Genomic DNA, 27,761 nt, shown 5'->3' with positions numbered 1-27,761 from the left:
ACTAAACAGCGTTTCCAAAACATTAAAGTATGCCTAATAAAACAAAACAAAAATCCAAACGCTATTGGAAATCATTTAAAATGTTGTTGATATGGTGGTATTCTTTCTCATATGGAACATGTTTGCTGTATGATTATTTTAGTTAACAAAAACAATGGATCTGTACTGCTAATATATCAAGAAACTGATCTTTTGTCCCACTGCATTCACACAGAGAACTCTCCATAACAGAGCAAATAAGTGCACGTAAAAACATAATAAAAAAAATACCAACCAGATCAGTTTTGTGAGAATTAATGCTATGATCGTACTGTGAGTTGCTGTTTTGTGCTTCTTTCATAATTTCCACAACATTTACACAAATGTTACTATGGCTTGACTGAAGTTGTCTGTTTTTATGATAATGTAATGCCTTTTCTTATGTGCCTCAAAGTGCCAGTCAAAGATGTAGTTAAGCTCCTGTAACTCTCCATTTGAGCTTTCATATCCAGAACAAAGTTCATTCCAGACTGTCCAAACATTGAGGTTGTGCTTCAAAAGATTCGTTGACAACATGGTATAGGCTTGCACATGAACATAATTAAGAAGCGATACCATTTCCTAACGCAGAACCAGAAAAACCTTTGACACAAAGAGGTACACCCCCAACCTCACAGCGAGTGCAGACTGAAACGGCAGGTGACATTTACAAAAGATGACTCTGTTTAGTTTTTTTTATGAACAGAAGTAGGTGGCCCTATCAGGTTGGTGTCCCACATTAGGGTTAGATAAACCTGGATAACTTCCGGTAGGCGACCCTTTGACCCCACCCACCCTCTGAACCCCCCACCCCACCTCCAGAGCCTACACACATGCTAGGCTGTTAGACCTGGAAAGTTGAAATGTAGCTTGTTAAACCTATACACCAAAAAATAAAGGTCCTTTATACATCTGTTATTGACATGTGCAATTTCTTAATGAATACACTGCAAGTTAGTCACGTATGGGATGCAGATTTACAAAATAAAAGAACTAGTAACTTCAAAGCGTATTCTATATCTGGTCTACATACGGGAGCCGATATAAAACACAAGATTTACACGTTGAGTAACTGGGGGGAGGGGGGTGAATCCACACCAGGTGTTCATTTCTCCTTGTGTTTTTGTTGGGGGAATCTACTTTATTTCCCCCCCCCCCCCCCCCCCCCCCCCCCCCCCCCCCCCCCATGATAAAGCTGCTCCGCTTTCTGCTCCTACAGGAGACACCAGAGGAGCCTAGTGCCGGAAACAACCGGAAGAGGCAGGGTCTGTAAAAGTCAGCGGCTGGCCCACCTATCACATCCTCGCCTGTTTTGGGTCAAGCCTCGGACTCTCCCTTCTTTCGTCCCTCGTCTCCAGCGTCACTGTCTTCCGATTGGCTGTTGCTGAGAACCAGGAATTGTCCGTCATTGGCGGGTGGGTTGCTGGGGCGACTGGAGGCAGCTATTAAGCGGCTCTGCTCCTCCAGGTCCTGTGGGAGGTCGGTTTATTCTGGTAAGTTCTACAGCGTCACCAAGAGAAAATAATGAACCAACCAGAAGATTGAGTGTGAGTGTGTGCGTGCGTGTGCGTGTGGTGTGACCTTCTCTATCTGCTTCTGTTTGCTCAGCTCTTCCTGCTGTTTCTCCTTGGCCTTGTCATGTTCCTTCTTCTTCTCCTCAGCTTTACGATCCTGTCTCACACACACAAACCCACACAGCAGCCATCAACCACGGCAACTCGACCACACACGCACTCCACCACTTACCATGAATAATGGATGAGTGTGCGTGCGCGTGTGTGTGCGTGTCTTATTTCAAGGTAAGAAAAAGCCACTTTCACTACGCAGGGGAGTGTCGTGTGTCTCTCACCATCTCGGAGTGGAAGGCGATCTGTTTGGCCAGTCCTACGCTGTCACAGATCTGGAACATACAACGTCAACAACGGCACGGTCACTGTCACCGTACCCACAGAGCGGTCACACTTCAAAACTCCGCAGGGCACCCCCCGGACCAGCTGCCATACGGCCTCAAGACAAACGCCAGGTCCCAACATCCCAACCACCTCCGTCACCCACGGCAACAACAAAAAGGGGTCGAACGACCCACTGATGGATTTCTCTTTTGGGGGGGGGGGGGGGGGGGGGGGACACGTCGCGGTTGTAGATAGCTCAAAGTCATTTCAGGATGACACGGATGACAACCTCAGGTTCAGTTGCTGCTTGGCCCACCTTCTCGCCATCGTTGTTGGACTCGAAGATGTAGCAGACGGTGACGGGCCGGCCGTCCACCCGGCCTCCCGGCGTCTGGAGCACGAAGCCAAACAGACGCTTGTTCTCCTGGTGGGTCGCACACAGGACCACGCTGGACAGAGGGAACTAGAGAGGGAGGGGGGGGAGAGATGGGGCGGGGGGGGGGAAGGAGGAGGAGAGAAGTGAAGAGAGAAGTGGAGCGTGGTTAAGAAGCCTCGCAGGGCAGGTGTGTCTGAACTTGACTGCTGTGAAGTAACCACACAGCTAACAACGTGGGGGCGGTGCTGTGTGCGTACTGAGATGACCGTCCACCTACCCTGAGCCTCGTCACCTGGGTCTGAGGATCGATGAGCCTGATGACCAGAGGACAGAAACACAGCAGCGCTCAGAACAATTACACACACTGACCCAATCCAGCATGCCTGGCTTTCACACACACACAAACCCACACACAAAACCATTCCTCACACACGCACGCCCTCACGCACTTGAGGCAGTCGCAGGTGACCAGCAGGTGAGACTCGGTCATCCTGAAGATGTTGTGGATGGCCCTGGCAGCCAGGATCTGCCTCATGGTCTCGTAGATGACGTCAGCACGCTCCGTCTCCTTCACCTCCATGGAGCCCAGGAAACGGACGATGAACAGCTGGTGCAGGATGGAGTCTGGAAGGGGAGGGGGGAGAGGGAGGCGTGAGACAAACACGGGTGCGCCACTGACACTTTAAACAGGCGGGCACAAAGTCAAGCAAGCACAAGGTCACAGTGCACGTCTGGGTGTGTGTGCGTGTATACACACACAGACGGAGACGCAACACACACCTTCACTGTCCTCAGAGGGCGTGTCTCCAGATTCCCCAAACGGGTTGGTCCTTCTTTCAACAAATCCGAGGAGGGAGACATTGAAAACATTTAATCAAACAGCCAGTTAGGTAGACCAGGATGGCCCACAGCAACAGCGTGTTTTCGTGACGGTGTGCGTTTCCAGACCTGCCGCCCTGCCCGGCGCTCTTGGCCTGGCCTGCGTACTCCTCGCTGACGGGGGAGATGATGTCAAACTGGATGGGCGTGTCCGGAGCCACCAGGGAGTCCAGGGAGAGGGAGGAGAGGGCGGGGGACTCGGACCCTGCCGAACTCACGCTGCTGGTCCGAGCTGCTCGCGCCTTCCTGCGGGGCGGCGAGGGAGAGGGGGGTTGTGGGACAGTAAAAAGAGACGGCTTGGCTTTAAAAGACAAGGGAGGGCTAGCCACTCTATGTTGGGTAGGTTCTGTGCGTGTAGGTTCGATAAATGTGCAATGCGAAATGTAAAAGACGACCAATAACAGAAGGGACACACAGCAGGTGACTACTGTGTGTACATAAAGCAGGAGAGGAGGGGAGGAGGAGGGGAGGAGAGGAGGAGGAGGAAAGGAGGAGGAGACCTACGTGCTCGGTCGCATGCTCTCGTGTCTCTGCTGAAAGGAGGGCGACGGCGTCACAGCCTCCAGAGCTGATTGGTTGACTCTTGCAGCGATTTCCTGCCAACAGATAAACAGTACTTGAAGCAGGCCCTTATCAGAGGAGATACATGAGTCACCAGGAGATTGACCCCATAGCAGACATACAGCACAGTCACTAGGAATTTCCCATCATGGGTCTGAAAGGAGGGAGTATGTATGAATAGATGCTAGTCATGATTGCCAGCAATGAGTAATGATGCCAACACAGTCGCTCCATATTGGATTGTGTTCATAACCATAACAACAGCGTGCCCCTCCTGTTAGGGGGGGCTAGGAATGCCCCGACACTCACCTCAGGGTTCTCACTCAGGTAGATCCTCTTGGATATGTTGTTGATCGTGGTTATCCACTGGAAAAGCAAACGGACGTTTCCGTCAACATACGTTGGTCAGCCCTGTGAAGGGACCAGGTTCAGAAGAGCTACGGTGGTCCTTACCTCCTCACAGTCCTTTCTGCTGTCGGCCTGCAAGATGGCCACTCTTGGAGAAGGAAGATGGACAACACGTGAGGTCACTGAGCCTAACAGTTCCTCATCGGAGTATTTCTGCGAATTCGTATAACAATTTGTTCAAAAGAAATTGTTTTTAAAAACTGGATTTACTTCTTGCCGTCGAAGGAGGTGATCTGGAAGCAGAAGCGGCGGTCCTCACAGTCCACGGCCATGACGGAGCAGTTGTCAATGTCCATGACCAACCCCCCGGCCACGGCTCCCCGAGACTGGCTCATGAGGTTCCCTCCCTGGGTGAAGAAGTACTGCCGGTCCCAGGTCGAGGACACCAGGCCGGTTTTACTGGGACAGGAGAGCCAGGACAACACCATTCAGAAAACGGACAGAGACCAGAATTTGGAAACACGAACGGCATAGAAACCAAACAGAACACAACAGATGAAAATACGGCTTGAATACAAAACAGAACTGAACAGTGGCCAAAACCACAGCTGAATTGAACTGAGAGGATTTGAACTGTTATTTATAGTTCTAAATAAAACCTTATGACAAGGGAAAGCATGTCCATGGCGGCAGATACTGTGTGGCGTCTCACTTGCGAGTGTTGAGATAGCCGGCCTTGCGGGTGAGATTGCGGTTGATGGGGACGTGGTTGGGGTCGGGGTCAGGCATGTAGAGCAGGTCACTGGACTGTTCCATATCCAGGATGGTCTGCTGCATCACATCCACCTCCCCGTCCATCTCTCTACGGACGCTAAACACACACACACACATTAACAATCTACACACACCACAATAACTGTTGTGTTTGCATACCCAAATAGCCTAGTTCCTGAGCTCAAAGAGCACAGCACCAGAAACACTGCCACCGAGTGACAATGCTCCTAGTTGTGGTCACAGAGAGAAACGTTCTTTCAGAAGTCGGTGCTTTTACTTCTGAACGCTGGTTCCTATGGTGGCCAGGAAGTCCTCCCACTGCTGAGTCAGGTTCTCTGAGCCCAGCTTGAAGAAGCTGATCTGAGAGGGGAGAGAGAGAATGTGTGTGAGTGATTGAGTGTGTGAGTGAGTTAGAGAGAAAGATGGAGAGAGAGAGAGAGAGAGAGAGAGAGAGAGAGAGAGAGAGACAGAGAGAGCCAAAGGGCTGTGGGTTCAGACACTTCCTGACGGCTGAGCAGGGAGGCTGGTGGGAGGACTCCTACCTGGGCCTGCATGTACCCCAGCAGGGGCTCCAGCAGAGAGATCTTCTTCTTGTACTGGAGGGTGTTGAGGGCCGTGAAGTAGTGCATCATGGTCTGGTGCTGCTTCTTCCTGGAGGTGTAGACGTCCTCCATCACTTCGCTCCTCACCTGTGGTGGGGTATCTTTGTTTATTTACGGGTGTTTTTTAACATGGAGGGGCTAGCAAACACTGGTCTTCCTTGGAGAACAATACACTGAAAGGCTTCTGCGAGCCCCCTGTAGTTCTCTGGAAGACTGTAGTTTTTTTTGTCATTTATTGTTCTGACTGTAGTTATCTTCCAGAGTCACAGAAGTCAGCTGAGGACTTCCGTCTTTTGGAATTGAGTTACCTTCTCGTTGTCTCTCTTCTTAGACAGACGGCTGTATCGAGTGATGGCCGTGTCGTGATCTGAGATCAAACAAAGAAAAAGGAGGGAATATTAACAGTGGCGAAATGCTGTTGGAAAGTGCTTCTCCTTTCACAACGCAGCGTGTTCATTACAAATACAGGCGACCCTTTCTCCATGCAAGGATGGAACCTTCTGGAAAAAACAATATAATATATCACGTACCGTCACTGGATATCTGGAACACTTCCTTCAGCGTCAGTATCTCTGCAGGAAACACGGGGGATGTAATTCCTAGTTACTGCTGGAAAGAGAACACATTCTTTGATCCACTAGATTGATGACAAAGACAGCCTCTTACCTTTCAGGTCGCGCTCCTTAAACTGGGTGATGGGAAACATCATGGCGTCTGCCAGCTGCGTGGAGAGGACTGCATGGCAGGAGCTGAGCTGGGGCGACCGAGGGTAAGAAGAGAGGGATTGAACGGAGGAGAACGGTGAGGGAGGGGGGAGAGATAGAGGAAGAGAGAGAGAGACAGAGAGAGAGAGAGAGAGAGAGAGAGAGAGAGAGAGGTGTTATAACACTAATACTCCACCTGTCACACAAAAACACAAAAAGTGCCTAACACACAACCGTGCAAAAAAAGAATACAGTACAGAGCATAATAAAGTGAATGACACAGTACAGGTCACAGCATAATACAGTGTGCAGTGCATGACAGCATCATAACGGAGAGGTGAGAGGCGTGACAGGCTTTCATACATGAGTGCTACAGGGGGTGGAGGAGTTTCAGGGCAGTCATGCTGTGTTCTTTCTCACCTCGTCTATGACTTTGGCAAACTGCTGCAGTGTTGAGCTCATAACCTCATCATCACTCGCTAGGGGGAAACGCTGCAAACACAGGGGCAAAGGTTCATTTCATTTGAAGTGATATCTTGGATGCCATGGGTATACATTTGGTAAAGGACATTCCTTGCGTGGACGGAAGCATACGTAAAGCCTTGACGGCTCATGCTTTGTGTGCTGCCACTTAACTCCATTATAGAGAAAGTATTGTTGCCAGTGTGGTTTTATGTTTCGCTTGGCCCTAATGAATCACATAGTGTACTGGATTCTCCAGAACAGAGATATGAATATCCACCAGGGGCCTGGGCTGAAGCTGCTGTCGTACCTGCTTCTCATACTCCTTCAGGAGCTTGGAAGTCAGATGAGTGGCAGCACTCAGCTCATTCTGAAACAGAAGGATGCGTCAGTGGCACCAGGAAGTGGCTGTGACATACATGAGCGATCGCTATCACGCACTTTAGGGTGAGATGCATTTCTGTGAGATATTACGTTCCGAACCCCTCTAACGGAAGTGGTTTACCGACATGTTGATGGGTGAGGGTCTTTCCTTTGGATGCGTGTGCGCGTTCTAGGAAAAGGAACTTAAGGTATGAAGTCATTCAGAGGGATCCTCTCACCTGAGCATCATAGATCCTCTGCATGGCCTGGAACAGCTGCTGGGAGTAGCTGGATATAGCAGCTGCATCCTCCTCAAAGACACCCAGCAATGAGCGGGTCTACCAACAGACATACGGGGGAATGAACGCATTGACTAAATGAACACACACTTTTGATCCAGCTGTCAGGATAAATACTATCCAAAAACAGCCTGATTGAGATTTATTTCGATTTTTGCTGAAATGAGATCCATATTATTTTCTATTCAGTATTATCATTATATCAAAGCTGAAGAGGAGATTGCATCAAACATTATACTAATGTGAAAAATCTACCAAATGTATCCTAACGACACAGCTTGAACTAAACTACCATTATTGCTTTTGCAAATTCAAAGCCAAACTCAGTCATGACAACAGAAATATTTTGGATACAATGGTTGGATGGCTAAGGAAGTAGCTAGCAGTAAGGGACGCTCATTGGTCGAATGGGAGGCTCACAAAGCTAATTTATGTGCACATCAACAAAAGGGTGCGCTGTAAACGGTTGTCTCACACTAGAAATAGTATTTTCATATTGGTACATACTTTCAATAGCTGATGCAAACCAAGATAGTAATGATGCAAAGGTGCTGTTATTGACAGTCGGACTTAAATGATGCTCAAAAGCTATGCGTTTAACCATTTGACAGCTGTCGGTGTTGCGTTAGCAGGCTGGCTAGCTATGGAGCAGTACAAAGAGAGCTAGCTGGCAGGTTACAATGCAATTTATTACCTGCGGACTGTCTTCCAATGTTTCTTCTATTGGTAGCTTATCTATTCCAGGCATGTCTACTTCTGTTTCAAATCGTATCGATACAAACAGTAATATTCAGCTAATTGGAAAATAGAATACAAGCTCGGCTCACTCCCACAGATTTTACACAGATCCACAACACCCAAAACAGCTCCTCCTACATGCGGATATTCCGCCTTCAGGATGAGTATGATTGGGCTGGAAGTGTCCACACGCATATTATTGGTTCCTGATTCAATGCAATGAAAGACATCTTGGCTCTAGACCTGCGTCGCCCTTGAACCACAATTTCATTCTTAAGGGACCCAAAATGGCGTCTGGAGAAATCGAGTTGCCTTACAGTAAAGTCAGAATGAAGATGAATCATAATAAAACAACCAATTTTTATTGCAAACAAACAACACCATGTAGAAATGTCTGCAAAATAACATAAAATGACAATTTACATGACAAATCCAATCAATATGAACAGGACTAGTAGAAACAATAATTGTCTCATCAGACTGTTTTAGATAAGAATGGCATAATGTAAAACAGGTGCAAATTTCAATTATCAGTTCCCCAATCTAGTCTGTAGCCCAACAATGTCCTGCTTTTATGCCCTGGCTCTGGCTGTAGAGGTCATACTCTTGAAATAGGATGTAATCCTTGAGTCTGTTTGGCAACGACAGGAAGCTCATGAAGACAGGTGCCCTCAGACGCAGCCGGCCCAGACAGCTGCGGATTTTCAGCCGGCAGAGATGCTGCAGACAGCGGACATTCTCTGTGGGGGTTTGATGATGAAAGCAGAGAATGGAGAAGGGGACGTTCAGTTTAAACTTCAACATTCAACCTTTGAGATGTCCCTCCAGATAGACCTTTGTGGAAAATGTTCCAGGACACTCGCTGTACTTCTCATTACGGTCTTTCTCCTTACCTTGAATTTTGCAGATATCCAGCCACTGTTTCTGCTCCATTAGGGCTGCCTTCAGTTTGGAGCAGAAGGTGACATGACTGACATAGTCCAGCATGATCCTCACCATGTGTCCAGATATGTCCTTCAGCCAGTACACTGTGATCACCTCACAAAACTGAAACATGCACCACATTAGATCCCATACCATTATTGAGATAGGAATCAGCACAGTTATGTTTACAGATGGCACTTATTCCTAGACAGGGTCTAAGGGACTAAGAATCCCGTGCATGACTTCGCACTTTTTTGGTGCAATTTGTGCACCCATTGTGCTTCAGTAGAATTGGGTTCTTAGAATGTTCTTAGAAATTCCAACTGAGATTGGAATCACCCTTTGGGAAATAGGCTTGTGCATTGTTTTGCCTGCACCTCTTCAGATGCGGGGTTACCATGGTATCCTTGATGACCGTGTTGCTCCAGCCCTCGTAGTCGTCAGGCACGTGGGACGCCTCGCCGTACGGGCAGTCGAAGCATCTCTGGACGTCGTAACCATAGTTACAAAGCATGCGCAGGATGATGTCGTCCTTCAGAGCATACTGCAGAGCGGAAGGGAAGTGTGTGGTGTTTATCCGGGAGAAATAGTTGACATTGGCGCCAAACCTCAGCAGCAGGTTCATCAGCTCATAGTTGCCATGACGAAGGGCCACCTGGAGGCAATTTGAACAGAACAACTAAATGCTGGGCATTAACAAACATAAATTCCCACACCTACCTTCTCCTTCCCCTGTTCCACTTTTTCAGCTCCCATCGCTCTCCTCTCAATTCCCCCTCCACCCCCCTCTCCTCACCTGGAGGCACTTCACAGGGTCCTGGTTGGGCATGGCCCCGGCCTCTAGCAGCATTCTGACAGACGGCACGTCGTTATTGGACACGGCAAAGAACAGAGCTGACTTGCGCTGGTCGTCGTAGTTACGGCGCACCCAGGGGTGCAGCATGTCGTTGGGGTCGAACCCTGCACCCAGGAGGGCCCGCAGACAGGGGGTGTGGCCGCCGTCGGCCGCCGAGTGGAGGGGGCTCATGCCGCTGTCGTCCACAGCCTCCATGGTGGTGACTGGTATCAGGAGCTTAAGGGCTCTGCAGGCAGAGGGACGGTGAAGACTCATTTCACAGCTTTGTCTGTTTGAACCAATCACTGTGGAAATCCAAGCTACAAAAGATGTGTGGTGTCGGAGAAGCCCTTCAATTGTGTGTACAGCATTGTTGATTTCCAAAAGTGACTGCTTGGCGGTTTCTTTCCCTGCTGAGAGCGTGCAGTGCCACCTACTCTAGATGCCCACGGTGGGACACTCGGTGGATGGGTAGATGCCCGGTGTGTTTGGGTATGTTGGCATCCGCTCCATACTCCAACAGAAGGGAGATGATCTCAGGGTTTCCCGAGGCTGAAGCCTCAAACAGGATAGTAGCACTGTCCTGGGCCTGAGACTGCACATTGACCCCTGGTGGACACAACATTCCCAGCAGCTCACGTCACACAGTCGATGCCAAGGCTAACAGCTGAGGAGGGTAACACTGTAACGTGTGTCATGAGTTTCATGCAGGTGAGTGACACCTGTGTAGAGCTCCAAACCCAGGACCATTCCCCATCAGTAAGATAACAGGTTGACGTGTCCAGACTACCTTTGTGGATCAGGGCTTGGACCACATCCAGGTGTCCGTTCTGAGCAGCCAGCGCCAGAGGGCTGAGACCGTAGGCGCTGCGGGCGTCCGGCTCTGCTCCAGCCTTCAGGAGCAGCTTCACGAGGCTCAAGAGCCCCAGACGAGCGGCCTCGTGGAGGGGGGTCCTGCAGTGGTTTCCCTCCTGGTTGACATGGCAGCCAGAGCATAGCAGGAGTTTGGCCAGGTCTTCACGGTTGTTTCTGATGGCTAATGTAACAGCAGTTTATCTGGTTAGTCTCATAAAGGCTTTGTATAGGCTTTTGTCATAAAGTAATTATGGTCCAGTTAAAGACCAGTACTGGATGTGTGAATATTGAAAGAAATCCCTTTTTGTTCTGTATATAATATCGACAAAATTTGACTTTTCTTTCAAAGTTACATCTCGTTTTCATTACTGCAGCGCTCTTTTTCTAGCTTCCCAAAAACCAGCTTGAACATTACTTTTAGTTCAAAATGCTAGGATAACATGTTCCTCTTGTGGTGATGATAGACCTTAAACATGTGCAACCTGGGTTGAAACTCTATCCTTGTGGACCATAATATGAAGATAGATAGAAAGCACACCTATGACCAGAGGTGAATCCTCTTCATCATCTTGACAGTCCAAGCTGCATCCCTTCTGTAGAAGAAAGGCGGCGTTCTCTAACAGGCCCTGCTCCACCGCCAGGTGAAGGGCGCTTTTGCCCCGGGGGGTCCGACACTGCCCCGCACTCTGACCGGACGCTGAGGGGAACACCCAATCAGTTTGGTCATTCTTTACCATTCCAGGAGATCTATAGTTGGATTGCTAGCTGGAGTCTAGTTTAGGAATGGCTCAAGCTCCCCCCCCCCCTCCTCCGTGCTGTAGGCTATTCTGTACAGCCCTTCAGTTCAGGAATCTGTTACTACAACGTTTGCTACAGACCTGCAAAGGTGACCTCCAGGATAGTCTGGTTTTTCTGAGTGGCGGCCTCATGCAAAGGGATCCAGCCTCTGCTGTCAGTCTCAGAGAAGGCACTCTGGCAGGCAGACAGCTCACGGAGAGCAGCCTCATCACCTGGCACCCAACCAGGAAACAAGGCCATGAAAAGAATCCAAATGAATGACTCTTTGCCATTACTCATCAGATGTGTGTAATAGGAGAGGTTTAGCAATATGGTTCACTTTCCAAACGATAGATGTTTAGTGTTGTCACACTGTGCAGTTTTCATAGCTTGTGTCTACCTTCTTAGATTGGTTATACATACTCCAGAACTCACCTTTCCTGATGGCATCCAATACTTTGACATACTCTGTCGTGTTGTGAGTAGCCCTGTAGAGAATGACATAAATGCTGAATCACTCGCAGGCCTCAAATGATGACAGGTGTGTAGGAAAACTCATCCATTAAGGTCAAACATTGCACTAAGATCACAGATCTACTTCAAGGACAAGAGACTTGAGGTTTGATATAGTCCACAAAACTTTACTTTGAGAACAGTGCTTAAGGGGCCAACCCAACATTTTCAAGGGAACTCCAAAGTTGAAAGCGCAGGATTGTAAAGCAGCCCACCTGCACCCATCCTCTGGGTGTCTGTCTTGGTGTTCTGACTGCTTGGTGCACTCCAGCAGACTCTGCTCAATCATGTATTGAGTGTCTGCATCCTCATCTCCATCCATTTCTAACAGGTCAAAGTCCATGTTTTAAGCTTGTGCAGCAATGTATCCAGAGATGGTGAGGGCTAGCTGGAAAAACGTTTTCTCTTCTGTGGGTGACATTTTTGTTGACATGTTTCAAAGCACCTCCCTTCCAAAATCGATGGGCACTTGCACCGTTTTTCACAAGGCCAAGCATGCTCTCACATATCAAATGTAGGAATCATCTTTTTCACTAGTCCAACACTTGCTTTTCTAATGACTTTTATGTATGTTTTTTTACTTTCATGCTGCAAAACGAATGAATGCACTAACTGTGATATTTACATGCACAATGTAACAGTATTACATGTCCTTTCCAAAGAAAAGACGAGGAAGATTCCCTGTCCATAAACAATTCCAAGTTGTTTATGACTATTTGGCAGGCACCTCTGATGGATTGTCATGAGAATGACATTGTGTATTCTCACAGCATGCCCACTTGACAAAACAGCTTTTGGTGTCATTTTGTTGATTTTACCTGCAGTAAAACGTGGTTAGTGCGTCCCTCTCTGGCTTAGAGGCTTCTGTTTATCTCCATGCAAGGCTATTTATAAAGACACGCTACTAAAAATACCTGATCATGAGACTGACAATGTTTCCTGTCTCTGGCCCACTGAACCTCTCTGACACTTTCCCTGCTCTGGCTGCAGACACAGACATACTGACACACATACACAGGCCCTTTCCACACCTAGTAATCCACATTCTATGTCCGTTAATCAGGTTTTGGTCATTGTCTACAGGGAGGGAAGCTAGTTTGTAAGAGATCCTTAAGGTCCTGTCTTTGACAGGGCTACCTCACAGAAGTGTGGTTCCAACAGTGTGGTCCACCATCATGACCCTGTGTTTTCTCTGTGGTAAATGTATGTAAAGGACAGCATGGCTTTGATGGTTACGCACAACAGATCCCCTTGGTTGCTAGGTTCTAACCTCATCATGTCACTTCCCTCTCCACTGACCGGGCAAGTTAACAGTTTGGACTTCAACAGCCTTTTTTCCTCGCTAAATCTGATAGATGACCGTGTGGCCTCCTTCAAACAGGCTGGGGAGGATGGAATTTATAACGTGGCAGTGACTCCCCTCTAGGTGGCAATATTATGACGTCAATTCTCCAGCATTCACCAGCACTTTAGTGAGTATTGTAATTTTTATAAGACATGTGCACGTATTATGTGAAAATGTCATATTAAATAATCTACTATGTCCTCATAAAATGACTAAATATTAAATATGACACTTCAAAAAAAATATACTACCAGGCTTGTGTACTGAACAGAATGAGTTCATCTAACTCTATCACATACACACCTCCCACGTGTCAACTCCCACTCACCAACACTCAAACAAGTCTATTATACAGTGTTCCACAATTCTCCTACCACCAATTAAACCTCTCAGCATTAAAAAAGGTGTTCACATGTAAATGAAGACTGGAAATGCTCTATCAGAAAATAGTGTGAAGAATGGAATTTCACTCATTTTGAACAAAATCTAAAATATGCCTTCCTCTTGTTGCTCAAAAACACATTTCTTACTTCCAGCACTTTCCCCTCTGCCTTCAAACAGGCCAAGGTTAGCCCTCTACTCAAAAACCCTCCCTTAGCCCAGCCGTCCTCCAGAACTACAGACCAGTATCACTGCTACCCTTGTTTTCAAAAACAGTTGAACGCGCTGTATCTAACCAACTGTCAAACTTTCTCTCTCAGAACAACCTGCTTGACCTCAAGCTTCAAGACTGGCCACTCCACAGAGACTGTCCTCCTGTCAGTCACCACTGCCCTCCAGTATGCCAGAGTGGCTTTGAGTTCATCTGTCATCATTCTGCTGGACCTTTCTGCAGCATTTGATACGGTTAACCATCAGATCCTGCTCGCCAGACTTTTTGAGATGGGCATCACTGGCACAGCACTTCAGTGGATCTCATCCTACCTATCGGGAAGATCCTACCAGGTCTCTTGGGGAGGCAAAGTGTCAGGCCCCCACCAGCTCTCCACTGGTGTCCCACAGAGTCTCTGTCTTTGGACCCCTACTCTTCTCCCTGTACACCACCTCACTTGGACCGATCATCACCTCCCTGGGCTTCTCCTACCACTGCTACACTGACGACATGCAGCTGTACCTGTCGTTCCCCCCAACTGATCCGGGGATCTCAGCAGAGATGTCTGCCTCACAGACATCTCCTCCTGGATGACCAAGCACCACCTCCGGCTGAACCTCAGACAGAACGAACAGAACTTCTCATCATCCCGGCCAAACCCTTCATCTCCCACGATCTCTCAATTACTCTGGGATCAGCGACGGCGACCCCTTTATCCTATGTTAGGAACCTCGGGGTGACCATGGATGAGGAGCTCTCCCTCACAGCCCACATTGCTGCAGTCTCCCGGTCGTGTAGATTCACCCTCTACAACTTCCGGAAGATCAGGCGATACCTGTCTGAGCATTCCACCCAGCTGCTAGTCCAAGCACTTGTCCTCTCCAAGTTGGACTACAGCATGTGCAACCCGCCCTCTCCAGAGGATTCAGAATGCAGCAGCCCGCCTGGTATTCAATCTACCCAGATGCTCCCATGTTACCCCGCTCATCATCTCCCTCCACTGGCTACCCATCACGGCCCGTATCAGATTCAAGACTCTGGTACTGACCTTCCGTGCGGTGAACGGCACTGCACCTGACTACATCAAGTCTCTCCTCCAGCCTTACATCCCCACCCACCACCTACAGTCTTCTTCTGACAACCGTCTGGTGGTCCCAACACAAGCTCTTCTCCTGTCTGGCCCCCACCTCCATCAGACACTGACTGTCTCCCCACCTTCAAGAAAAGGCTCAAGACGCACTTATTCCGGGAGTATAACGGTACTTATGAATGATTTGCTGGACCTGATGTTAGTTTCCTCCAGGAACACAATGACTCTTATTGAGGAACTTCTTGCTCTTGTTGGTTAGTCGTAACTGATTTAAAATTATTGTACTTGATGTGAAATATATTGTTGCTTGCTTTTTTACAGGTACACTCTTGCACTTTTGAGGTTCATGTTGTTTAATTGTAACTTGTTTAACTACATGCTCTTATGGTTCTTCCCTTTGGCACTTATTTGGTTTTTCACAACATATGCTTCTCGTTATGATCAGTGACCTATGCACTTTTGTAAAGCTCTTGGAAGTCGCTTTGGATAAAAGCGTCTGCTGAATGAATACATTTAAATGTAAAAATAGGAAAGGAGAGTTGTTGTTGCTGAAATATTAGCAGCTGTCCCTGAAACCTCCAGCCATCACACCCAGGTGGCTAAGCAGTCCTGCAGTAATGGAGGGGGGTACAGGTGCAACTTCCACTTAATGGAGGCAAAGAATTATAACCATTGGGTAAACCCTTTTTAGCTGCAACATTACATAACCATCCAACAGCACCTGACCAACAAGCTTTTTGAACAGAATTTACAACACCAACTGAAATAGACAGCGTGGGTGGAATAATTGTAGGGCCTGCAAACAGATTGTTTACAGCTGGGCTGGCATCTGATGCTTGTCGTCATTAACTGTTGTCAGTAGCGCACATTTCTATTCATGAACAATAAAAAATAGAGTACAAAATGAAAGGGATACTTCTGAACAGCCCCTCATTCAGGGTTAACACCTCTGATTGAAGAAAATCTTGTCATGTGGATACTTTTGATCTTGCATTTTAAAACTCAACTTGTCTCAACCCTTTCCAACCCCTTTTCATAGCTGGACAGGTGTGACAGCTTTAACGTAATTCCACAATAAATGTATTGCTGCATATACTGTTATATGAAACAAATACACACTAACACCAACTGGAACTGAAAAACATCCTTTTATTGAATTCCGGTCTGAACACTATGATCTGGGTCTCTCCTTCTTGCCTTTGTACAGGGCCAGGAGTGACACATTAGCCACCTTGACCACCTTGAATCTCACACCGGGAATATCACCGACGGCGTGTCCCTTACGACCGAACCCTGCCACCAGCACTTCATCGTTCTCCTGAAACACAAAGGAACACATTTCACCTAGACAAACAGACTTGAAGACATTAAATCAGACCATGCATTACCATCGGGCAGGTTAAAGACCCTTGTGGCCATGAACTTAAACAGGCCTTTAAACTCAATCAATTTATACAGGTACGACCAATTCATATGCAATTCTTAAAACATCCTGTGAAACAAGACATGTATAAAAACCATGGCACGGGAAACAACCAAATCCATATGGCAACCAAATGTACCTCAATGAAGTTCAAGCAACCATCATTGGGGACAAAAGCGGTGATCTTCTTGCCGTTCTTGATGAGCTGGACCCTGACACACTTCCTAATGGCAGAGTTGGGCTGCTTGGCTTCAACACCACTATAATGAAGACCAACAGAAAAAAGTCAGCGATAACAATTTTTTGAAACCATCAAGCATGTCATGCCAACAAATAGTGGTACACATGCTTACACTTTCTCAAGGACGATGCCCTTGGCGTGGGAAGCTCCTCCGAAGGGGTTAGCCTTCAAAGCAGTTCCAAGATGGGCTTTCTTGTATTGTTTATCATGCCATTTCTGCTCACGACGATGGTTACGCAGCTTCCTGGCTGTACGCAGACCGCGACACTTTCCTATTGGATACAGAAGAGTTTAATAGGTTAATTATGGTACAAGAAGTCTGTAAGCATCTCATTATCGACCTCCTGCACTGAACTGAATTCGACGTTAGCAACCCCAGACAGTTCGCATTATTTCGGCTTGGTAATATGTTAGCAACCTGACGTGGACACCGCGGCCAGACAATTCTGAACATAAGTCTTTAGTTGGTAAAACAAACAGCAGTCTGACTATGAAATTACACAGATTCGCGGAATCACATTTTAATTTGGTAATTTTATGATAATTACAACAGAAAAATATTTTTCTAGCGGACGTTAGCTAGCTAGCTATCCTAGCCCGAGTCCCATCAGAGAGCCATGTTCTGGCCCTCTCCACGTTGCGGAGCTCGTTATATGATAGACCGTGAAAATAATGCTACTGGAGGATAAAATGGTTGCTGTCTAGCAACAATACTGACACAAATCATTAATAAGATATTAAGAAATTGTGCCGTTATTAGGAAACGCTGTGACTAAAGGACTTGATGTGTAAAAAGTTGAATAATTCTCGTACCCATGTTTGCAGATTACGAGCCTGGGCTGGAAAGGAAGAACCCAAGAAGCACCGCGGCAATGTCTACTCTGAGGACCCAAAGGTGTCTAAGATTGTGCCTGTTAGTTTTATTGTCGTTGGCGGCATACTTTTTTACATCCAGGGAGTGTACTCTTTCTATATTCTTCCCTTTGATAAACTTAGTGATCGATTTAATATAAATTGGCTGTTTGAATGCGTATCATGCCATTTGTCCCGTGCACGTGATAAGTATAAATAAGGTTTCATAAACATTTGATGAATGTATACTATTTGTATGTATAAAGTAGAGACATCAATGGCATTTTTATTGCACCATAATATAATTTGATCAGCTGTCAGTTAGATACCAGTGTTGTATTGTCACTGGACTGACGTCTTTTTCGTCAGAGGGTTTTCTATTAAGATGCAGAACTCTTCATCAGAAATTCACGATTCATTAATTTCACTGCCGGTGTATCTAGGTCATGCCCGTTTTCAAATAATAAAACATTGACCTTGAGTTTTTGAAAGACTGAACTTCATTGATAGATTTTCATGACAGATTTAAAAGGGTTTTTCTTTGTCTCGTGTCCCTCCTCTCTCTCTTCCTCTCTCTCTCTCTCTCTCTCTCTCTCTCTCTCTCTCTCTCTTCTCTCTTTCTCTTTCTCTCTCTCTTTCTCCCTCCCCTTTGTGTGTGAGGACAGACAAATATATGTGAGATTGATTGATTGATTAATTATGTGTGTGTGTTTTGTGTCTGTTGTAATCTGACAGTGTGTGACTATAACCCCGTTTACCTTCCCCCTGGATGCCTATTGGCTGCTGCACCTGTCACTCTGTGGGGTTTATGGCTTCGGCTGTTATCAAAGCAGATTATAAGCAGTTCTCATCTGAGGCAGTCTCATCTGGCCGTCCCCATGGCTAAACCAGAGATCTTTATGTTTTTTCAGTTATTATCATTCCTTGTTCTGCAATTCTCTTTGTCTTTTGAACAAGTGCCTGCTATAGGGGAGAGGAGGTAGGTGAAAAGGGCTATTTTAACTCTGTGGGGGGAGGAAATATGTAGGCATTGATGCTGTGCAGCCGGGGGCTGGGGATCTCTTACTGTGGTGTGATGTGGACCATAGGAATGATAGGAGATGGATAGTAGGAATGTTTGACTAGATTCGGTTAAAAGCATTTTTTTCCAGCTGTGCTTTTCTCACATGTATAACCATCATTTTAAGCTCTTTTTATTTGCGATGTGCTGAAATAGAGCAAGAGCTGCAATCAGAAGTCTGGCTGTGTCAGTGAAACACTAGAGAAAATCCATCATTGTTGGACCGAGGGAGTCAGTTTACATAGAGCAAATCTATATGTGCACTATAAAAATAGGCTCTTATGAAAGCTACAATGGTGTTGAGAGGGGATCACATTATTTCTGCCATCATCGGTCGTTTGTGCCATAAAAGCATTTGTGAATTCATTCCTCGAAGGTGGCAAATGTGAATTGCTGAACAAGGTAAAACAGCATTATTGCCATTGTACAAAAAGGAGTATCCCTTCAGACCTTGGAACTCCATCTTTTTAGGATTTTCCATTTCCATTATGACCCATTGAATTGTACCGAACAAAGAATTGTAGACTGAACCCTTTGATGTACATTTTGTCTTAAGGAAGTAGATGGCCCATTGGCCAGCTCACATGGTAGAAGTCTAATTAGAATTGTTACATTGTCAACCAGGTGACTGTAATCTTTCACTTTTGGCATATGTGGCATCTCAATCAGACTGACATCTACGGCCTCCAACCTGACTGGGAGGCGGGCTAGATGGGGCCCCAGGTGGTCTCTCAGAGACCAAATGGAAAACTGGGCAGCAGAACAGCGTCTCACAGTAGTGTAATCAGGGCGTTATGGGACAGCTCTCCACACGCGCAGCAGTTAGGTTGAAACAGGGCCAGCAACAACTTGCTCTCTACCGCATGTGCTGTACATGCATTTAGTATGTTGTACCTGGCAATATTAGTAGTGTATGTTTCAAGAATTAGTTTCAAGCATTTTCAGGTGCTGCACAGTGTCAAGGATAACATTTTCATCATTAAAAGCTATGGGCGTTTTAGAGGAATATCGTTTTCAAGTTTGTGAGTGGTTTGGTATATGTTTCTTACAGTAGACATTCCTATACACAGACTGCTCAAGCATGTTGTAAATAGATTCTCAATTCAGAGCAACATTTTGCATTGCCCAACAAGATTGTGTTGTCCTAAACATAGATGAAATCAAATGGATTAAATCAGACATTTTGAAGGCTAACCTGTCTATATTTGTGAGTGGGGTTTGTGCTCACCTGTCAGGGTAAATGTGACTTCATCCAATGGGGTTGTAAACAAAACAACAACAAAAACATCCCTTCTAATTTGTAATTGGCAACATATTGCCTCCAGGGCATTAGGCCATTTAGGCCGTCTAGGTTGGCGCCTGCACAGATGGGGCTTGATGACCGCATGTAGGGCAGCGTGGACTTTAGCCTTGGCTGAATTTGATTTGCCGAAGCTGGGATGCTGAGCGGCACTGGCCAGGGTGTAGTCTAAAAACGGACTGTGAAATCTCCCCCTCGTTGAACGTGTGCATGACAGACAAACGCACCGTGTGGGATGAGTGAGAGAGGGAGGGAGTGTCACCCCGGGTGGGCGGAGCAGAGGATTGTATTGATTATATAATGCTGCTGCCTTGTTCAACAAAGATCCCACATGTTCAAGAGCCGCCGGTGACGGCAGCACAGCGCTGATGCCGGGAGGGAGGGGGAGACCACAGAAGGGAGGGGCAGGGGCAGGAGATAGTTCTATTTAGAACAGAAGTGTCTGTTCAGTCAGTTGAAAGCTCTGGTTTGGTGTTGGCAGTTGATTGTGTTGACAGTCATAGTCTCTCCCTGCCCAGATCACGGAGCAGCACATTGAGGTCGATGCTTGCGCTCAGATAAATGATTACTCAGTGTTTAAGGACAGCATCTGCTGGAGAGCATGGAGCCCTGGGCTCCTCGGCAACTCCCAAACGACTTGTTATATCCCTGAATCCAGTCATCACAGATCCACAAAAATTGGCTTTTATTGCCAGCTACATTTCAGACAGACGCTAATCACACTTTTACTGTGTTTTAGAGGTCTGTTTTATTGAAGAATAACATGACATAATAGTAATATACGGTCAGCACATATACAATAACTACCCCTTTAAATTTGTATTAAATGTAGACTTGCAGCCACGATGACATGCAATATGTGCTTTACTGTGTGTTCCGCTGCTATGGTTCACTAGGATGGTAGTGTAGCATCCCTACAAAACACGCCTATCCAAAAGAGTTACAGCATCGTACAGCTGTTCTGATAAAGGACCTCTTTAACCCACAAGATTAAGAGAAGGAAGACTGTGTGAGACCGTATGGTAGACCAGCGCATCTTCTCTGAGATCCCAGACATGACTGGTGGACAGGCAGCCAGCCCCACTGATCCTCCTTTGCGGTTAGACGGACAGGGAAGCTTAATCTATCACAGCCTTAATCAGGTTTTCCCAATCTCCCAAAGCTCAATTCATCTGGCATTATGGCAGTGATTAGATATTTAAACAGTTAGACTGAGGATAATCTCCTTACACTGTTGAGGAAAGCACAATAAGAGCAAACCAGGTCCAGGACATGACTGGTGAGGGTGTGTCATCAGTTCAACAGTAGCTTACGATTTAGGGAATTACTGTATTTAATCTTCTATGGTTTTGTAAGGTTGTCCCTGATTCGGAGCAGAACTTTATGTAAATGTACAATAAATATGTAGGCAAACATGATGGGCCTAACTTGCCACTGACATTACAAATGTACTGTTCATGAATCATCCTCATGTACAGTATAATGTTGACTGTATGAGGAGGATTTCTTTGTCAGTCCCACTCTTGACTCCTTCCACATGGGGTGATTCAGTCCAGAAGGGCTTAGATTATCTTTATTATACCATGCGACTATATATCTCGGATTCAAACATTGATCTCTATGCAGTATCTTAAACCCCTTTCAAATCTCATGAGAACAATCTTGCCATTGTTTAATTTTGAGCAATGTGTTTATATCTTCTGTGTCCACAGCTTCGATAACTCCCCGTCCCGACATATCCGGCTAAAAGATGGTGAGTTGTTGACCTCATTCTATATATAAATCCATTCTTATGAATCACAAATCAAAAATGAACATACGAATGAACAAGCAGCTCCCAAGCATCAATCATTCAGTTTGTGTTTGGATTCAAACAATCGTCAACCTTCTTTAGTCTTTCTCTGAACTTTGCAAAAAGAAAAAAAACATGAATTGTAATGGAATGACACTAACGCAAACCTGCTAAAGTACTGGACACATACTGGACTGTACATTTTATCCTACTTTTCTCATCGTTTCCCCAGACAACCCAGACCTCAGTGAATCCAATGAGGGAAGTGCTCTACTTGGAGAGGAACTCCCCCTCAAGAGAGTACCTCAGGTAAGCCTGACAATGCAGAACACTACGCTTCTAGGAACTCACCCCAACCCCGAGTGACCCAGCCAGAGAGAACACACTTCTTTCTTGACCACATCAAATTAATCCCACATACATGGCATATTTTCAGCAAGATCAACAATCCGAATCACTGCCAACAGTGTTATATAACAAGATTATTTTATTCCTAAAGCACAAGCGCCACCCTTACACAATGACTTGTTTATGGATGTCCAGCCTCCCAAAAGGAAATGAAAAAGCAATACATGATAAAAGAGCCTCAGATTATCATTGCCAGATAATTAACTTACTATTTAATCTCTCTCTTTTCCCTCCCTCCCTCCCTCCCTCCCTCCCTCCCTCCCTCCCTCCCTCCCTCCCTCCCTCCCTCCCTCCCTCCCTCCCTCCCTCCCTCCCTCCCTCCCTCCCTCCCTCCCTCCCTCCCTCCCTCCCTCCCTCTTGTCCCTGTTCCCCCCTCCTCTCTCCCTGTCCCTCAGCCGTATGGAGGGCCCCTGTACTCCCCTCGCCGAGCCAAGCGAAAGCTGCTGCAGACCCCTGCCAGCTCGTCTCTCTTCTCTCCCCTGAACGTGGTGTACAACGGCAAGCCCTGCATCCTCTTCAGGGCCAGGAAGTTGGCCGTCAGGTACAGGAACAGCACTTTGGTGGACCTCACTGAGAAGGCATTTGGCTCCAGTGCACAGATCGACACTAAGGGTTCCGTGTGCAGCAAAGATAAAGCCACGTAAGTCGACTAGACACAGTCACTTTGTGTGATATCCTGTTGTTAACCACAGCCCATCTTCTTTACCATAACCAGTTGCTGGCTACTGATAGTTAAGGCGTTGATGACTTTAGTCCACTCCATCTTCTTATTCTATCAGGCTCATATTACGTTTTGGGGATGTTGAGGACTTGAGAGGACTCGTTATAAGGTTTGTTGCGTGGATACAGTCAGGTACTCTGTACAGTATTAGATTGTTACGGTTTCAAATAAAAACACACAAAAAAAACATCAAACTCTCTTGACCAGGTTGCAGATGTCCAACACATTCTACGAATCGGCGGGGCAGAACTGGTTCGCACTGGATAGTGTTCACATTCACTACAACTGGACACAGGAGGCTACGTTCAACGCCACCGATGTGTATGCCCCCTCCACCTACTCCTACCACTGCCAGCATGTGAGCAGCCTGCAGAAGTACGACACCCTGCTGATACCCAGCTCCAACACCGACAACTCTGCTAACTGGCACATCACTTTCACTGACTTCCAGGTGCGCTTCCTTTGTCCTTCAAGTAGATGTTACTAAATGCTTTTAAGTACGGCACCAGTGTGTATGTTGTATACAGTAGATTGGCTGTTCGCCCTAGGACAGATTGGGCTCAGACCAATCCAAGATTTAAACGTGTCGTCAATAGAGGCTCAAACATGTTCAAATTAGAACAGCTCATCGGTTAAACAGTTTAACTCTGCAAGATGAAAACATGAAGCTGGACCGGTTTAACGTGCCCCCCATTTCACCCTATAGATACAAGCATTCAACGTGCTGTCCAACAAGTTTGCCTCTGCCAGCGACTGTGCCACCTTCTTTACCCCCGCCATCCTGATGGGACTGATCACCTCCCTGATCCTGCTGCTGGTCCTGGCCTACGCCCTGCACATGGTCATCCACCTCAAGCACATCGACCACTACGACGAGCACAAGACGACCGTGTACTTCCCTCGCAGTGTCCCGGAGGCAGACTGCACCGAGAAAAACAGCTTGTAGGACAGGACTACGACTCCCATGTTCCACCACTGCTGAGCAGAAGGATGGAGACTGTTTTGTGCTGTTTACTGTCCTGTAGATCTGAGAGATAGAGAGAAAGACGGACCTCAAACTAGAGCTGTGTATTCCATTAAAACCTCCAGGAGGCAGGCTGAACTCAAGGTTTTAGCAGCCTAAGACCCACTCCCCAGCCCCCCCCCCCTCTCCCCCACCCCCTTGTTAAAGGAAATGGAACTCTCTGGAACGTTCACTGACTGATCTCATGTCTGATCCCACATCTTTGTCCGTACTGATGGACTTCCTGTTATATGCTACTTACATCACCTACAGAAGACAGTGCTGCAATGCCTTTGAATTGGTTTGCAGTGCACTCAGTATTGTGTTGTAGCTGTAGAGGTACTGCACCTATGGACCACACCTACAAGAAGATGTTAGAGGACTATCAGGACATTGCAAATGACAAATGAAAGACTGGTGTGACATTCTCTTTAGTGAAACTCATATTGATACCGTAAGCACAATATCGATTTATTCAAACCCATAATATGAGTAGCTCGGTCAAAGATTTAGTTGTCCATATACTCTATACCTTAGTATAATGGATAGTATTACTATACACTTTTATGTTATTCATTGTATAATAATACTCTATAATAATACCTACTCTACTCATCTTGTTACATTCTGATATTTCAGAGCTATTTTAGAGGATTTGGGCTTTTCATGGACTTGTGATTTTGTGAAAATGATACTACTGTCTGTAATGTCTGATTTTGTACATTTTTATTTCGAGTTTTTAATTTTGAAAATGTGTATTCCCACATGGTGGGCCTTTATTATTTTTCCGATTAAAACATGAGACGCCGAAACCAGTTCATGAAATCTGATACAGAAAAAGATTACACCAGCCTGGCGTTGTGTTTATGACATACAGCATGCCTTTGGACAAGAAAGACCTCTGCAACAATACTGATGGGTATAATTGTTCAATGTTTCTAGGTAGGGCGCTTACTATTGTTATGTATTTTTCTTTCATCTGACTATAAGCAACGTGTTTGGAAAAAATAAACCTCATTTGGCTCATGTGTCCTGTAGATCTTATGTAGTTCTCACGATAGGTGGCGGTACTGCACAAATGTTAATTCATTGGTAATAAAACCGGAAGATATACCTCCCAAATAGGAAGTTTGTTATTCAACATCACGTTGTTGTAGGTATAGTTCAGATCTACTAGGTGACGTCTGTAAGCCTTAACGCATATTGGACAGAAGCATCTTTAAAATAAGGTAACACTATACCTGTATTTATAGCTTTGTTTTGAGTACAATTTTGTCGTTGCGTTTCGCCAAAATACAAAGCTAGCAGTGGTCTATTTTATGCTGACTGGCTAGGTAGCTAGATAGCTAACGTTACCGTAGTAGCAAGCCATTACCGTCATTTACGTTTCTGGACTACTCATGCTTTCGGACTTATGAACTCGTTCACAACAGTCGCAAGACTTCTTTCGCGATACGTCGTGGTCAACACTTCAAGGACCTGTACCCATAATCCAAGCTGTCGTTTTTACACTAAAATGGACCGAGCTACAGTTAGATGTTTACCAGGGGAACCTAAACTCACAATTTCATTTGTCCTCGATGGCAGTCACAAACACATGCTCAGGGACCAAACGGAGGAGCTGGGGAAGTTATTGGCAAGGATCGCGAATAATGCAGCCAAGGGCCAGGGCAAAGCTAAGAAGTCCAAGAAAAACAAAAACCAAGCAACAGAACTAACAGAGCACTTGACTGTGAAGTTGTGTTTCAACGGGGACTTGGTAGCTGACGATGCCATGAACTCTGATGCCTGGCAGGATGGAGCCGTGTTGCACGTTGGGGATAGTAAATATACGGTGCAGAGGAACCCCCCAACATTTACCACCGCAGAGTTGCCAGCGTCTGTTCTCGCAGGCTTTCCAGTTTGCCCAAAGATAGAGATAGAATTTGGGGACCTGAAAGACTCCACCTTCACATGGTATAAGGAAAGTGTTGGCGAATTGCAAACTAACTGGATAGAAGTCGGCAACGAGCGAGTCTTTGTACCGTCTAATCTGGACATAGGGTTAAAACTGAAGTTGAAGTGTACACCAAAAGATGGGATCCGTTGTGGAGTAGACAAGGAATTAGTGTCCATTGGGGCTGTTGAGGCTGGACCAGGGACTTGCACATTTGACAACCGGCATATGTACACCAACAAGATTACAGACGAACAGACCATTAGAGTAGTGTCCTACAATATTTTGGCAGACATTTACGCCCAGACGGAGCTCTCCAAAACGGTGCTTTACCCCTACTGCGCTCCATATGCACTGGAACTTGACTACCGACAAAATCTAATTAAAAAAGAATTATCAGGTTACCATGCTGACATAATTTGTCTTCAGGAAGTGGATAAGGGAGTTTTCACTGACAGCCTTTCTCCGGCCCTTGATGCATTTGGAATGGATGGGGTCTTCAGAATCAAGGACAAGCAGCATGAGGGTCTTGCCACTTACTTCAGAAGGTCCAAATTTAAACTGCTTAGTCAACACGACATAGTGCTCAGTAAAGCATTAACTTCTGACCCAATCCATGCTGAGCTTTTGGAGAAGGTATCAGCCAATCCTGACTTGAAAGAGAAGGTGGTGCAAAGATCAACCACCTTACAGGTACTGAAAGCTTCATCAAATCCGATATTTATCATGAATGAGGGCTGAAAACTGCTGTGCCCCCAGACAGGGAATCTAGATGGATTTGTAGTCAGATTTCCAGTCAGACACCAAGCCACGAATGTTAGGTCTATGTGGTGGGTGTAAGTCTTACCAAAAGCCTCAACTCAGGCTTGCCTCATCTCCCAAGGGTTAACAAACCATAGAATCTCAGCTTGAGACAGATTTAGCCAGGAACATTAAGCTTCTCTTGATCTTATTCAATGCCTAGAAGCTAGCGGTTGACTTTGGATCAAAGAAAGGCAAGTATACTTCAGTTCATGACAATATTGCTTTTGTCTCTCGGTGTAGGTGAGTGTGCTTCAGTCCCTTAATGACTCATCCAGGAAAATCTGTGTTGCAAACACTCATCTCTACTGGCATCCTAAAGGTAATTTCACAGCCACAATGACTCCAATATCCTTAAGCCTCTATGGCCTATATGCTAATGTGAGTATGTGTCCTATTCACAGTCTCATGTAAGGTCTGTTGATCTCAGGTTAGTCTAACTATTCATGTTCTATTATACATTTGCACTTATTGATAAGCTTACTCTTCCATGCATGTTCTTAACAGGTGGCAACGTCCGACTCGTACAGATAACGGTAGCCCTGAGGCACCTGAAGCAGGTGATATCAGAAGTCACCTCAGAGGTTCCTCTCCTCTTCTCTGGAGATTTCAACAGCACTCCATCCTCCGGCCTGTTCCAGCTCTTCAGCCAGGGGGCCGTCCCAGAGAGTCACCCAGACTGGGGCTCCAGTGGCCCCCAGGAGGCCTGTCCCATGGAGGCCTCCAACCCCTTCAGGCTGGACAGCGCCTATGGGGAGCCCGCCTACACCAACTATGTGGGGGGCTTCCATGGCTGCCTAGACTACATTTTCATAGACCCTCAGGCACTCCAGGTGGAGCAGGTGATACCGCTGCCTAGCCACCAGGAAGTCACCACTTACCAGGCTCTGCCCAGTGTGTCCCACCCTTCGGACCACATTGCACTGGTCTGTGATCTCAAATGGAAATGATTGTGGAACTTTGCAATATTCAGAATAAATGATCAGTTTATCTTCACTATTCAGATCTGAATTGGAAATAGTTGGAGTGGCTGTACTGATGTAATGGTCATATATATATATATATATATATATATACACACGGAACTATGATCCTTTGAAAGGGTTTTTAGCAATTATCTGACAAGAAAATATGTTGTCTGCAGTTTCAGATATGGCCAATACTTTTTAATATTGAAAAGGACAATTAGATCCATTTGTTGTTACATGTATTTATTGTTTAATCAAATAAAAGCAAGCCTATCTAATTACATCAACATGAATCCTACTATTCACTTG

General features: G+C 46.2%; 5 protein-coding genes across 6 annotated transcripts; 2 read left to right on the top strand and 3 right to left on the bottom strand.

Annotated features, from left to right (window-relative positions):
- Window positions 1-1,183: 1,183 nt before the first annotated feature.
- Window positions 1,184-8,152, bottom strand: appl1 (adaptor protein, phosphotyrosine interaction, PH domain and leucine zipper containing 1). 2 transcript variants are annotated; one of them, XM_047026055.1, is made up of 22 exons: window positions 7,973-8,152; window positions 7,219-7,317; window positions 6,927-6,986; window positions 6,575-6,646; window positions 6,117-6,204; window positions 5,981-6,022; window positions 5,759-5,817; window positions 5,391-5,537; window positions 5,126-5,208; window positions 4,787-4,945; window positions 4,345-4,533; window positions 4,180-4,222; window positions 4,036-4,092; window positions 3,670-3,761; window positions 3,235-3,411; window positions 3,067-3,119; window positions 2,736-2,910; window positions 2,564-2,600; window positions 2,227-2,373; window positions 1,868-1,918; window positions 1,600-1,689; window positions 1,184-1,488 (listed from the first exon to the last, which is right to left on the bottom strand). In XM_047026055.1, the coding sequence occupies exons 1-22, from the start codon at window positions 8,024-8,026 to the stop codon at window positions 1,336-1,338; spliced, it is 2,127 nt and encodes a 708-aa protein (XP_046882011.1). In that variant the 5' UTR covers window positions 8,027-8,152; the 3' UTR covers window positions 1,184-1,335. The 2 variants fall into 2 exon arrangements, with proteins under 2 accessions (XP_046882011.1, XP_046882012.1); XM_047026056.1 differs by having other exon boundaries at window positions 3,067-3,116.
- A 216-nt stretch (window positions 8,153-8,368) lies between these two features.
- Window positions 8,369-12,798, bottom strand: LOC124471544 (dynein axonemal heavy chain 12-like). The gene is made up of 11 exons (XM_047026084.1): window positions 12,739-12,798; window positions 12,136-12,328; window positions 11,843-11,895; window positions 11,509-11,640; window positions 11,169-11,327; window positions 10,566-10,811; window positions 10,213-10,384; window positions 9,737-10,022; window positions 9,338-9,595; window positions 8,910-9,063; window positions 8,369-8,756 (listed from the first exon to the last, which is right to left on the bottom strand). Exons 2-11 carry the CDS (start codon window positions 12,261-12,263, stop codon window positions 8,560-8,562), a joined length of 1,785 nt encoding a protein of 594 aa, XP_046882040.1. The 5' UTR covers window positions 12,264-12,328; window positions 12,739-12,798; the 3' UTR covers window positions 8,369-8,559.
- Window positions 12,799-16,076: 3,278 nt separating this feature from the next.
- On the bottom strand, window positions 16,077-17,524 carry rps23 (ribosomal protein S23). Its single transcript, XM_047026200.1, has 4 exons — window positions 17,425-17,524; window positions 16,724-16,883; window positions 16,510-16,630; window positions 16,077-16,265 (listed from the first exon to the last, which is right to left on the bottom strand). The coding sequence occupies exons 1-4, from the start codon at window positions 17,426-17,428 to the stop codon at window positions 16,119-16,121; spliced, it is 432 nt and encodes a 143-aa protein (XP_046882156.1). The 5' UTR covers window positions 17,429-17,524; the 3' UTR covers window positions 16,077-16,118.
- A 776-nt stretch (window positions 17,525-18,300) lies between these two features.
- Window positions 18,301-24,734, top strand: atp6ap1la (ATPase H+ transporting accessory protein 1 like a). Its single transcript, XM_047026161.1, has 7 exons — window positions 18,301-18,442; window positions 21,536-21,576; window positions 21,848-21,924; window positions 22,419-22,663; window positions 22,803-22,853; window positions 22,952-23,195; window positions 23,451-24,734. The coding sequence occupies exons 1-7, from the start codon at window positions 18,342-18,344 to the stop codon at window positions 23,688-23,690; spliced, it is 999 nt and encodes a 332-aa protein (XP_046882117.1). The 5' UTR covers window positions 18,301-18,341; the 3' UTR covers window positions 23,691-24,734.
- Window positions 24,735-24,872: 138 nt separating this feature from the next.
- Window positions 24,873-27,728, top strand: pde12 (phosphodiesterase 12). Its single transcript, XM_047026088.1, has 3 exons — window positions 24,873-26,376; window positions 26,728-26,806; window positions 26,992-27,728. The coding sequence occupies exons 1-3, from the start codon at window positions 25,162-25,164 to the stop codon at window positions 27,432-27,434; spliced, it is 1,737 nt and encodes a 578-aa protein (XP_046882044.1). The 5' UTR covers window positions 24,873-25,161; the 3' UTR covers window positions 27,435-27,728.
- Window positions 27,729-27,761: the final 33 nt, after the last annotated feature.

The sequence above is a fragment of the Hypomesus transpacificus genome, chromosome 9, assembly GCF_021917145.1.
Source record: "Hypomesus transpacificus isolate Combined female chromosome 9, fHypTra1, whole genome shotgun sequence".
In the NCBI taxonomy this organism is placed as follows: domain Eukaryota; kingdom Metazoa; phylum Chordata; class Actinopteri; order Osmeriformes; family Osmeridae; genus Hypomesus; species Hypomesus transpacificus.
Note: the sequence above shows the minus strand (reverse complement) of the source record. Positions and strands in the feature narration are given on the sequence as shown.

Excerpts from the sequence above, each read along its gene's own strand:
- atp6ap1la (XM_047026161.1), top strand. The coding sequence starts at position 18,342 with ATGGCTAAACCAGAGATCTTTATGTTTTTTCAGTTATTATCATTCCTT. Across the intron at positions 21,577-21,847 it reads ACATATCCGGCTAAAAGATG|ACAACCCAGACCTCAGTGAA; the intron begins GTGAGTTGTTGA and ends TCGTTTCCCCAG. Across the intron at positions 22,664-22,802 it reads TGCAGCAAAGATAAAGCCAC|GCTCATATTACGTTTTGGGG; the intron begins GTAAGTCGACTA and ends TTATTCTATCAG.
- LOC124471544 (XM_047026084.1), bottom strand. The coding sequence starts at position 12,263 with ATGGACTTTGACCTGTTAGAAATGGATGGAGATGAGGATGCAGACACT. Across the intron at positions 11,641-11,842 it reads ATTGGATGCCATCAGGAAAG|GTGATGAGGCTGCTCTCCGT; the intron begins GTGAGTTCTGGA and ends GTTGGGTGCCAG. Across the intron at positions 11,328-11,508 it reads CCTGGAGGTCACCTTTGCAG|CGTCCGGTCAGAGTGCGGGG; the intron begins GTCTGTAGCAAA and ends TGTTCCCCTCAG.
- pde12 (XM_047026088.1), top strand. The coding sequence starts at position 25,162 with ATGAACTCGTTCACAACAGTCGCAAGACTTCTTTCGCGATACGTCGTG. Across the intron at positions 26,377-26,727 it reads AAAGATCAACCACCTTACAG|GTGAGTGTGCTTCAGTCCCT; the intron begins GTACTGAAAGCT and ends CTCTCGGTGTAG. Across the intron at positions 26,807-26,991 it reads TCTCTACTGGCATCCTAAAG|GTGGCAACGTCCGACTCGTA; the intron begins GTAATTTCACAG and ends TGTTCTTAACAG.
- rps23 (XM_047026200.1), bottom strand. Across the intron at positions 16,631-16,723 it reads GGCATCGTCCTTGAGAAAGT|TGGTGTTGAAGCCAAGCAGC; the intron begins GTAAGCATGTGT and ends TCTTCATTATAG. Across the intron at positions 16,266-16,509 it reads GTTGCTTGAACTTCATTGAG|GAGAACGATGAAGTGCTGGT; the intron begins GTACATTTGGTT and ends TTTGTGTTTCAG.
- appl1 (XM_047026055.1), bottom strand. The coding sequence starts at position 8,026 with ATGCCTGGAATAGATAAGCTACCAATAGAAGAAACATTGGAAGACAGT. Across the intron at positions 5,209-5,390 it reads TGGGGTACATGCAGGCCCAG|ATCAGCTTCTTCAAGCTGGG; the intron begins GTAGGAGTCCTC and ends CTCCCCTCTCAG. Across the intron at positions 3,120-3,234 it reads AGCGCCGGGCAGGGCGGCAG|AAGGACCAACCCGTTTGGGG; the intron begins GTCTGGAAACGC and ends ATTTGTTGAAAG.